General features: G+C 46.7%; 2 protein-coding genes across 2 annotated transcripts; one reads left to right on the top strand and one right to left on the bottom strand.

Annotated features, from left to right (window-relative positions):
• Positions 1-1,106: 1,106 nt before the first annotated feature.
• On the top strand, positions 1,107-1,988 carry LOC131286271 (uncharacterized). The gene has a single exon (XM_058315203.1). The coding sequence runs from the start codon at positions 1,107-1,109 to the stop codon at positions 1,986-1,988; it is 882 nt and encodes a 293-aa protein (XP_058171186.1).
• Positions 1,989-7,178: 5,190 nt separating this feature from the next.
• LOC131285621 (putative nuclease HARBI1) lies at positions 7,179-9,699 on the bottom strand. Its single transcript, XM_058314481.1, has 5 exons — positions 9,683-9,699; positions 8,601-8,702; positions 7,714-8,149; positions 7,496-7,640; positions 7,179-7,432 (listed from the first exon to the last, which is right to left on the bottom strand). Exons 1-5 carry the CDS (start codon positions 9,697-9,699, stop codon positions 7,179-7,181), a joined length of 954 nt encoding a protein of 317 aa, XP_058170464.1.
• Between the last annotated feature and the right edge of the window lie 2,224 nt (positions 9,700-11,923).

Genomic DNA, 11,923 nt, shown 5'->3' with positions numbered 1-11,923 from the left:
AGGCATAGATGCTTCCCATTGAGTTAAAGTTCTTCAAACCGGGATGAGGTTGAGAGTTGGTGCAGCTTTTTATCCACTGAATCAACTGCATAGTCTACACTACAATTTAATGCAGATTACACATTAAACATGGACCCATATAATCAGCCCTGTAGTAAAGAAAATGAAAATCAAGATTGCGAGTTGAAATCGACAAATATGATTGAGGAAATATTTTAATTTGATCAGGTGAAGTCTTTGAAACTAAAAGTTCATCGTTTTGGCCCAATAATTTCGACAATAATCAGAACCTGGATTGTTTTATTATCATTGAGCCATGAGCATGTCAGAATCCAACCAGTGAGCCGATATCATATCAGAATAACCGGTATATGATATAGGCTCTCACAGTTTGGTAGAGAAACTTAATCTAACCGGGCTAATGCATTTAATGTGAAAGAATATTATCCTGCGCATTAAGTTTACTCGATTAAAAAAAAACATTCTCTACGAAACATCGACCAATCTAACCGGACTAAGAATTTTACTACCTCTGTAAAACGCATTTCTCATACACTACCCGCAATTTCCAATAGCTATTCTTTTTGGTTAGATATGTGGCGCACACCAGCACCATCTAGGTGTCAACGAGCCCATCGCGGGAACCAGTACGCCGAGGAACGGAACCACGGAGTTGAGTAAGTCCGGAACTCGCGGCCGTCTTTATAAGGCCGGTCGAGGAGGACATCTCTCTCTCTTCGTTCCCAGCCAGTAGTCACACACTCTCGCGTACCCAATGTCCCGTGGTTTAGAATTGTGAAAATTATTGTAAAAATATACGACATACGCGATCGAATAAAGAACTTAGCTCTTTTACCCCGAAACAGCTAAAAAGTGGTGACCCCGACGTGATCCGCGTAACATCGTCGAACATTTTCAATAAGTTTCGCCGCATTACACGATACCCCGCGTTCGCGAGACGCCATCTTGACACACGTGCTATCGGTCGCTTGCGCACCAAAACGCCATTTTACGCACGACTCCGACCGACAAACCTGTGCAAACGTGTTCCTCCTACCGTGTTACAGTGAACCACGAGCAGTGCACGTAGCGCGGGAAAAGCCAAAATGAACGACACGACCGCCGAACAAACCACGACCGCTAGCGCCCAACCAACAAAAACGGAGCCGCACATGGCGTCAGGCGCAAGCATTTCAGTGGAGGCGATTAACACCATGCGAATAAACCCACCGGACATGAACATCGAGGACCTGCAATCTTACTTCTGGGCACTGGAACATTGGTTTGCTGCGAGCGGTATTACTGAAACCATGGACGCGCGACGGTACCACATTGTGTTGGCCCAGCTTCCAGCGCGCTCACGTCCTGACCTACGGCCACTCCTCGATGCAGCACCCGCTGGGAACAAATATGAATTCGCCAAGCGCACCATCATCGCACACTACGAGGAGTCGCAAAGGAGCCGGCTACAGCGACTGCTATCCGACATGGTTCTTGGAGACCGCAAACCTTCCCAACTGCTTGCGGAGATGCGACGCACTGCGAACGGGGCCATGTCCGACTCCATGCTATTAGACCTGTGGATAGGACGGTTGCCTCCACACATCCAATGCGCCGTGATCGCCACTCCTGCAGCCGCAGCAGAAAAAGCGAGGGTTGCCGACGCAGTAATGGACTCCTACGCATTACACCATCGCACGGGCCCATACCAAAGCATCGCGGAAGTTACATCGAGCACAGTCGAACTCCTTTCGCGACAGGTAGCCGAGCTTACCAAACGCCTCGATGGAATGGCAGTTCAACAACGTCGTGCAGAACCCCGACACCGACAGCGCTCCCACTCGCGGTCCTCAAACCGATCGAAAACCAGCGGATTCTGCTACTACCACCAGCGTTTCGGCCACGCCGCAAAAAAGTGCCAGGACCCGTGCATGTTCGAGTCACAACAGCAGCAGGAGCGCAATAACAACGCGAGCACCTCTTCATGAGGAAATACCGGAGACGACCGGATGCAAGTCCAAACAATAACACCGGCAAGTCATCGCCTTATTGTCGTGGACCGAAAAACACAACAACAGTTTTTAATAGACACCGGCGCCGACGTCTCCGTCATCCCAAAATCCAGGAATACGAAACACACTAAGCCATCACCAATGCACCTGTTTGCCGCCAACCGAACGCCCATTAAAGTATACGGCGAATCACTGTACACCCTAGACCTCGGCCTACGACGCGCGTATCTGTGGAACTTCATAATCGCAGACGTTGGAACAGCGATTATTGGTGCCGATTTCCTCCAACACTTCCATCTGTTGGTCGACCTACGCCGGAGATGTTTGGTGGACGCGACAACAAATCTTACCACTCCTGGAATTCCCGACCAAGATCAACGGGAACCAACGCTTAAGGTCTGCGACGCAACATCGCCAATAACCCGGCTGCTCAACGAGTTCCCACAACTAACAACGCTCACCGGCCCCGGAACATCTCTCCCGTCTGAAGTGACGCACCGGATAGAGACGAGCGGGCAACCAATCTTCGCCCGACCGCGGAGATTGACACCAGAGAAATACGCAGCAGCCCGGGCCGAATTTGAATCGCTGCTACAGCTAGGGGTGTGTCGACCGTCCAACAGCAGCTGGTCCAGCCCACTTCACATGAAGAGGAAAGCGGACGGCACTTGGCGCCCTTGTGGAGACTACAGGGCACTGAACGCGAAAACCGTCCCAGACCGGTATCCACTGCCATACCTAACGGACTTCACAATGCAGCTACGGGGAAAAACTATATTCTCAAAGGTCGACCTCCACAAGGCGTATCATCAGATACCAATCCATCCGGATGACATCGCCAAGACTGCCATCACCACCCCATTCGGACTGTTCGAGTTCGTGACCATGCCGTTCGGACTCCGCAACGCTGCCCAAACCTTTCAACGGCTGATCCACGACGCGCTACGGGGACTGGACTTCGTGTTCCCGTACATCGATGACATCATCGTCTTCTCAACATCACCCGAAGAACACGAGGAACACCTTCGCCAGTTATTCAGACGTCTCACGGAGCACAAATTGACCATCAACGTGGCTAAGTGCGACTTCTCCAAACCGGAAATTTCCTTCCTGGGCCACCGCGTCACAACCGATGGGATCCAGCCACTCCCGGAAAAAGTCGAGGCCATCCAAACGTACCCGAGACCAAACACCGTTATGGACCTCAAGAAATTCCTGGCGATGATCAACTTCTACAGGCGGTTCATCCCGCACGCCATAGAGGAACAAGGCCCCCTACTCGAGCTCACCCCGGGAAACAAAAGGCGAGACAAAACGGTCATCGCATGGACCCCAGAATCCATCAAGGCTTTCGACGCGTGCAAACTACAACTAGCACGCGCCGCTTTGTTGGCACATCCGGACAGCGATGCCGAACTCTCCCTATGGTGCGACGCGTCCGATTTCGCCGCAGGAGCAGTACTCCATCAAGTAATCGATGGACAGTTGCAGCCTCTCGGATTCTTTTCCAAAAAATTCGATAAAGCACAACGCCGATACTCCACCTACGACCGCGAACTGGCCGCTGTATACCTTGCCGTGCGACACTTCCGACACCATCTGGAGGGGCGAAACTTCCACATCTACACTGACCATAAGCCGTTAGTGTACGCTTTTCATCAGTCGCTGGAAAAAGCATCGCCACGGCAAGCGCGACATCTTGATTACATCGCCCAGTTCACCACCGACATCCGTCACGTAGGAGGCGAAAACAACATAACGGCCGACCTACTCTCCCGCATCGAGTCCATCCAGTCCGCTTCCACCATCGACTACGACAAACTAGCAGAAGATCAGTCCCGCGATTCTGAACTCGCTGACATCATCAACGGTAAAATCAGGACGGACCTGACTCTTCAAAAAGTAGTTATCCCTGGCAGTACCAAGGCTCTCTACTGTGATTGCCCAACCGGTGTAATCCGACCGTACGTGACAACGCCTTTCCGACAACAACTTCTGCATGCTGTCCACGACATGTGCCACCCCGGCACAAGAACCACTATCAAGCTAATGACAGACCGCTTCGTCTGGCTGAACATCCGCCGAGACACCAGGGACTTCGTACGAAACTGCTTGCCCTGCCAAACAGCAAAAGTTCATCGGCACACACACAGTCCACTCGTACGCTACCCGTCCCCGGAAACCAGGTTCGCGCATATCAACGTCGACATCGTTGGCCCACTCCCAGTAAGCAACGGGTCTCGCTACTGCCTCACCGTTATCGACCGCTTCACCCGTTGGCCCGAAGCCATACCGTTGGCGGACATAACGGCGTCAACTGTCGCCTCAGCCTTACTCAGCGGATGGATAGCCCACTTCGGAGTGCCGGCATTCATCACCACGGACCAGGGACGACAGTTCGAGTCGACACTTTTTGCTGAACTCACCCAGATGCTCGGCATCAAACACCTCCGCACAACGGCTTACCACCCGCAAGCCAACGGGCTAATCGAACGGCGGCATCGGACGCTAAAGGCAGCCATCTGCGCCAAGGACACCACCTACTGGACTGATCATCTACCCATCATCCTGCTGGGACTACGAACGGCATACAAAGAGGACATAAAGGCCTCACCAGCAGAGCTCGTTTACGGCACCACACTCCGTATACCAGCAGAGTTCTTCCACGGCGACCCACAGACGACTCCGAGAGACACCACGGAGTTCACCGCAGAGCTGAAGAAGGCGATGGCAAACATCCGGCCACCACCAACGGCATGGCACACCAACAAAGCCACCTTCGTCCATACAGACTTACGGACATGCACCCACGTCTTCGTCCGCAACGACACCGTACGGCCAGCTCTAACCCCGCCATATCAGGGACCTTTCGCAGTCACAGGGCGTAGCGAAAAAACGTTCGAAGTACAGATCAACGGGAAATCGGTAAAAATTTCCATTGATCGCCTGAAGCCATGTTACATGCCGAACCAACCTGCGTCTACGCCACAGCCAACACCGACACCACAGCCTACGCTGACACCACCCGCACCACCTGCACCCCAGACAAACATCTCGACCGGTGTTACCCGGTCACAACGTCGAGTAGTCATCCCACTTCGTTACCGGTAACACCAGTCTGGTGGGGGAATACTGTGGCGCACACCAGCACCATCTAGGTGTCAACGAGCCCATCGCGGGAACCAGTACGCCGAGGAACGGAACCACGGAGTTGAGTAAGTCCGGAACTCGCGGCCGTCTTTATAAGGCCGGTCGAGGAGGACATCTCTCTCTCTTCGTTCCCAGCCAGTAGTCACACACTCTCGCGTACCCAATGTCCCGTGGTTTAGAATTGTGAAAATTATTGTAAAAATATACGACATACGCGATCGAATAAAGAACTTAGCTCTTTTACCCCGAAACAGCTAAAGATATAAATAATCAGATAATAATTATAACCTGGTGATTAATATCATATCATACGACAACCATTGAGCGAATATCATATCAGAATAACCGGGATTAGGGTTAGCCATACACAGTTAGATACAGCTTAAATCTTCTGACCTGGCTGATGCTTAGAGTAAAGCTTTTTTTTTGGATCTACCGAAACTTCACTAGATTTGAATGCAAATTCTTTCATCAGCATGGGCCCGTGTAACCGGGCCGTTTTACCTAGTTTAATATATAATAGAACAATCTTTAGCTGTTTCGGGGTAAAAGAGCTAGTTTCTTTATTCGATCGCGTATGTCTTATATTTTTACAATAATTTTCACAATTCTGAAACACGGGACGATGGGTACGCGAGCGTGTGTCACTACTGGCTGGGACCGAAGAACGAAGGGCGAAGAGAGAGATGTCCTCCTCGACCGGCCTTATAAAGACGGCCGCGAGTTCCGGACTTTCTCGACTCCGTGGTTCCGTTCCTTGGCGTACTAGTTCCCGCGATGGGCTTGTTGACACCTAGATGGTGCTGGTGTGCGCCACACATATCTTCAACATCGTTATAGACGAGAACGAGAAGGAAGAATACGAGTTTAATATGAAACAACAGCGTGACACCATGGCAAATCGTGATAAGCAAATAGAAAACCTAAAATCGGACCTGACCGGATTGGAAGATAAGTTGAAGAAGGAGCGTGATGTATTGAAAAGCTCGGGAAAGGATCGGCTGGCGGAGAAAACAAAGCTGATCGAGTGTGTGGCGAAAATCCAGTCTTTGGAAGAAAAGTTGAAGGACAGTCAGCAGAAGCAGTGTCAGCTGAATGATCGCGTACGAGTGCTGTCGTCAGCACACAATGGGCGACTGGAGCGAGAATTGCACGAAGCTTTTGATAAGTTGGCGAAAGCTAGCAAGCAAGCGATGATCGTGAACAAAAATTGGTCGGTGTTACCAAAAATTTCAATTTGCTGCAAGGAGCCTGCAACATAACGGAAGCTCAGCTAAGTGAGATGGCGATTTTCCTCGAGAAAGAATCGAAACCCAACAAGAAGTGCGCTGAGCAGATGGAAATTCTTCGAAAGCGCCGTACTGAGAAGGATAACGACGTATTAAAGACAAACGTTGGAGGACGGGGTGTAACAGTTACACCAAGGAGCTTGGAGAATGCTGAAGATGATGAGGATGCGGAGGAAGAAGACGAAGATGATGAGGGCTATGATAGTGATAAGGAGTCGAACGAATATGGCTCCGAGGAGGATATTTTTCGGAAATTGCGAGTAGCCACAAGAACACGAGTGAAAAGGATGCACCGGCAGAACAAAAGGCGCCGTAGCCTCCACCGTAACGCAATCGACGTTGCGTCGATTCCAGGCAAAAGAGAAAGCACAGAAGAAAGCATGGAAACCGATTAGAAGAAAAAAGTAAATGGTGAAGTAAACAAAACAAAGATGCCAAATGTAAGTCTTCCGGGTCGCAAGAAATAAGTCAGAAAAGGCCGTGCGGGTAGGTTAATGTTATCAATATAGTATAGGAATATAGTATAGGAAAAGTAAAGTTCTTCCGGGGCGGAAGAAATGTCAGGAAAGGCCGTGTGAGTTGGGCGAAAAGTAATCGAGCAGACATGGAGATAGAAAATAGTAGAATATAAAAAGGAGCGACGAGCAGTAGCAGAGGGAGTTTTATCCAGTGTATGGAAGGAAAAGATTCATAGTAAAGAATACAGAAGTTACTTTAAACTTTACATTTATTGTCTATGCTCAATCATCATGTTATGAAGCGCGCTACAAACATTTATTATCTGTAAACTTTTTTCAGGAGTATAATGAAGCTGCCTTGCGCCAGCAATACATTGAAACCGGCTTTTTAAAACACCGAAGGCTCTTTCTATAATAAACCTTCCTTTGCTATGACGGCTATTGTATTCGGCATGCGACGTGTATGGTTGGGCATTTCTTATTGGTTTTATTATCCACGGTTTGCCGGGGTAAGCAGAGTCACCTACAAAGAAGAAGTTTTTATGCGTTACTTATGTTTGCTTCGACAGAGCACGATCTTTCTTACCTAGAAGTTTAAAATCTTGTTCTTCATTACGATACTTAGCAGCAAAGAAGTTATCGGCAGGGCTTCGGTTCCAAACATGAGAATCATGGCTTGCTCCACCATACTTCGCATTGACAAATCGAATTTTTTGTCGGTTATCGCATATCTAAACAAAAAAGGAAAAGTAAGCAACAATTACCTAATATGTGTTTTTCATGCAACAATTAAAATACACTCACCATTAAAGCGTTAATGCTAAAATAACCTTTCCGATTGTAATACAGATGTTGATTTGTTCTTGGTTTCATAATTCTGATGTGTGTTCCATCTACGCACATCACAACTCCTGGGATTCCACTTTTCGAGAAGAAAAATGCATTGGCATCTTCTTTTTCTCGAATGGTCATATTTAGTCTGATCCATTTTGCACACAACTTTCTCTCTATGGCATCTAATGTTTGGCTTAATACAACGGAGAATGTGCTCTGCGCCATTGGAACGAAAAAGTCTTTACCCACGCCATGCTGATATGTACCTTCAGCCAAAAATCTTAAAGTTGCAGCCAGTTTTTGAATGGCGGTTATCCCATTTCGATAAGTTGGAGAAATTTCGTCTCCGATCTCGTCGAGTATCTCGCGGAACACATACCGACTTACTCGGAAGTTTCTCACAAACCTAAAATATCAACAGTAATTATAACATCGAACGATAAACAAATAAGATACCATTTTATACGTGGGGGGACCCAAAAGTAACGGGAATTTGGTTGTAGGGAGACGAGGGGGAAAAGGGGATCGGGTTCAATATTTTATTTTAATCCTGGATAAACAAATGCTGAACAAGATTGTTGATTTCTGAAACATTTTCGTCCGCTTTTGAAGCTGTGAGGAGCTCAGAACGAGATTGACCTCAGTTTCACTTGGTCATTTCACAAAATCGCCGAAAACACTAAAACCGTTACACTGAAAAAATTCTCAAAGACTAGAGGTTGCACTTACAGAAACTAAACTTTGCATACTGATCAAGAACATGTTAAGCTTTTAAAATAAAATATTGAACCCGATCCCCTTTTCCCCCTCGTCTCCCTACAACCCGATTCCCGTTACTTTTGGGTCCCCCCACGTACCTTTCATCTTGCAGTTCCAACACATTTCTATTCACTCTTAAATTTTCACGAAATTGTCGTTCTGCTTGGTTTTCTTCCCTGATTGTTTCTTCCACACCTAAAGTATGACCATAACTAAATTGAACCAAAGAAAGCGCGCTACTGTGGCGCCTCTAGTGGCGTCAGCCGGAAACTAATATTTTTAGTAGTATAAGTAAACAATAACAGTGAAGTTGTGAAAGTTTCAGACCTGTACTATTTTTTGTCGCGAAATGCCAAATAATGGAAATTGATCGACCGAAAATAGCTCCGCACAAATCACTGGAAAACCAAGGCAATTGAGCAAACTGAATAAGCCGGGAACCCATAAAAAAAAACAATAAAAATGACAAGTATTTTTCTTTTGTACAATTATGCATAACGATTGTTATAAAAATAGGTTTTTAGTATTCTAGTGTTCACTGTTCTTATAAATTCACGTATTTTGTGTTTTGGTTCCTGCATTAGCGCTCGTATCGTGGAAAGGGACACCGTTTTCGCAACGTCCGTTCACTTCTTCTTGCCAAGAACATCTCTAACTGTTCCAACACTTCGTTTAAAATGAAGTTTTGTGATTGCCCAGAGTTTTTCGATGGGGTGAAACTCTGGGAAATTTGGTTTTGGTACCAAGTGGATCTTATTGTTCCAGTACCACTCCAAGACCACCTTGGAATAATGGCAGGTCGAAAAAGCAGCAAAATACTTCATGTGAATTTATAGGAACAGGGAACATGTAAATAGTAAAAACCTATTTTTAAAACTAACCTTATGTATAACTGTGCAAAAGAAAAATACTTTTAATTTTTCTTTGCTTTTATTATGGATTCCAGGCCTTGTCAATCTGTCCACCGGCGCTCCAGTGATTTGTGCAGAGCTATTTTCGGTCGATCAATTTCCATTATTTGGCATTTCGCGAAAAAAAATAGTACAGGTCTGAAACTTTCACAACTTCATTGTTATTGTTTACTTATACTACTAAAAATATTAGTTTCCGGCTGACGCCACTAGAGGCGCCACAGTAGCGCGCTTTCTTTGGTTCAATTTAGTTATGGTCATACTTTAATAGCATGAGAGGAACCATTCTGACTGAATCCTTTTTAAACACAACATCAATGCCAATCGATCGTTTTGAAGTTTGATTGCAGATCAAAGTGCTCGAAAACTGTTAAAAACTATTGAGGGTATTATGATTGGGAGCGCGGAAACGATAAACTTCTCGACGCTGGCCCATACAAAAGGTAAACAATACTTTGAAAAAAGCGACAAAATGGCTGGGCGTCTCGACGATCCAAAACGACGCCACCTGCGCGTCGAGACGATGCGCGGATACGAAACGACGCGCGTCGTTATCGTCGAGCAGTTTCAAGCACCTCCTGGTCGATGGATCTCTATAGACCGTATGTGTCCGAAGCATATGTGGGTTCTATGGATCTTGGTATTTACCAAGAACATGATAATTCAGGATGCACTTTTCATATCAACGTTGTGTTTAGACAAGTCACTTTGATTTATTTAGCCATTTAGCCATAGTATAAAACACACCAATAACTCGATCGTTTTGAAAATTGATTAAAAATCAAAGTGCTCGAAACTTGTTAAAAACTATATATTTATATACCTTGAAATACTTGTATAAATACCCAGGTTGCTATTCGAGTAAATATGCGGAAACTTTCGAGCAATAACGCGGAACTGGATCATAATACCCTAATATGTATATACCTTGGAATACCTGTATAAATACCCAGGTTGCTATTCGAGCACATATGCGGAAACTTTCGAGCAAAAACGCGGAACTCGATCATAATACCCTCAACAGATTTGCATACAATGCGGCTATTTAATAATTGAGGGTATTATGATCCAGTTCCGCGTTATTGCTCGAAAGTTTCCGCATATTTGCTCGAATAGCAACCTGGGTATTTATACAAGTATTTCAAGGTATATAAATATATAAGTTATGAGTTACTCGTTCTGTAAAGGGTTGGATCCGACGCCTCCTGAAGGCTACTATAGGCTCTCCTCCCCAACTCCTACTCAATACGTCCGCGACGTACAGAACGGTAACTTGTCGCCTAAATATCCAAGCTTGGGTACACGGGGAAACCCACCCCCTTGGGCGGATGGGCGGCAAGGCTGAATTGAGAGGGGGAATGGACTACTACTTGCTAGTAGTTCACCCCCGAGCGTCTGTTCTCTATGTTAGGAGCGGCTCGAACCAGCGTCTGTTCCCCATGTTAGGGGCGGCTGTACACCCTGTCCTGGCATCCTACGGGACGTAAAACAGCTAGGATGCGTTGTTCCACCGACGAGATAGGAGGCGGGGGGAGAGGCCTTGCAAGCCACCCCCTGTATAAACGCAACGAAAAGTCACTACGAAGAAAAACCGATTTGGACCAATCATGCCCGACCCTCGCAACGGAAAAAGGACTATGATTGGAAACTCGGTACATGGAACTGCAGGTCTCTTACATCACCCGGGAGTACCAGAATACTCACAGAGAAAGTGAGAGCCCGCGGCTTCGAGATACCCAACCAGCCTGGATTTGGGTTCCATTTGAAAATTGAGCATCGCGGAGAAAACTCCATACAAAAAAAACCAGCTCTCTCGGACTTAGCCGATTTTTGCGATGCCACTCTCGACGATTGCCGTCCGCAGATGCCGCGATAGTGGCGGAGACCCGTCGCTCGCGGACTTAGCCAAATTTTTCGGTCCCGGTCTCGAACATAGCCCGCCGCAGATGCCGCGATAGCAAAGGAGCGTCCTTTTTGTGCGATCGAACGAGCGCGACGATGTGCGTGTGGATGTTTTTTCCCGTTCGTACGGCGCATCTCACACGCAGAGTGATTTTGACACATCGAAGTAAACAACGCAGCACGGTAAGTTCGCTAAAGTTTTTCGCTGATAATTACATGTTATTTTTACATTTCAGCTGCTACAGGGCAATATTTCTTATCTTCAATCAACCCTCAATCGATCAACGTACGATTCAGAGCAGTTTGCAACGTATTTTAACCGGAATGTGCAATCACATCATGGTGACGAATCCTTACCTGCCGAGATGTAAACAATCTGGTAAGCAATAAATTGAAAGTGTTCCATGCAAATGGTTTTATCATTTATGGTATTGTATTTTGTTCTTGCAGCATTACAAACGCAAACTGCATCTTTACTGAGGGTTTGTTGTGGTTTCATCAGTTACACTGCATTCAGTCAGGACAGATATACTTCAGTGTGCCATTTGATTCAAATCGCCAAAAGGTGTCGTAGCATTGAATAACGTACCAAACCAACTTCTTGAAAC

This window comes from Anopheles ziemanni, chromosome 3 (genome assembly GCF_943734765.1).
Source record: "Anopheles ziemanni chromosome 3, idAnoZiCoDA_A2_x.2, whole genome shotgun sequence".
Lineage (NCBI taxonomy): Eukaryota > Metazoa > Arthropoda > Insecta > Diptera > Culicidae > Anopheles > Anopheles ziemanni.
The sequence above is the reverse complement of the archived record's forward strand: the minus strand, read 5'-3'. Positions and strand labels throughout refer to the sequence as shown.

What these genes read in the sequence shown, in the direction of transcription:
- LOC131285621 (XM_058314481.1), bottom strand. An exon ending in TTGGAACTGCAAGATGAAAG is followed by an intron (nt 8,150 to 8,600) that starts GTACGTGGGGGG and finishes TTGATATTTTAG; the next exon opens with GTTTGTGAGAAACTTCCGAG. An exon ending in TTAGCATTAACGCTTTAATG is followed by an intron (nt 7,641 to 7,713) that starts GTGAGTGTATTT and finishes TTTTTTGTTTAG; the next exon opens with ATATGCGATAACCGACAAAA.
- LOC131286271 (XM_058315203.1), top strand. Translation starts at nt 1,107, where the DNA reads ATGAACGACACGACCGCCGAACAAACCACGACCGCTAGCGCCCAACCA.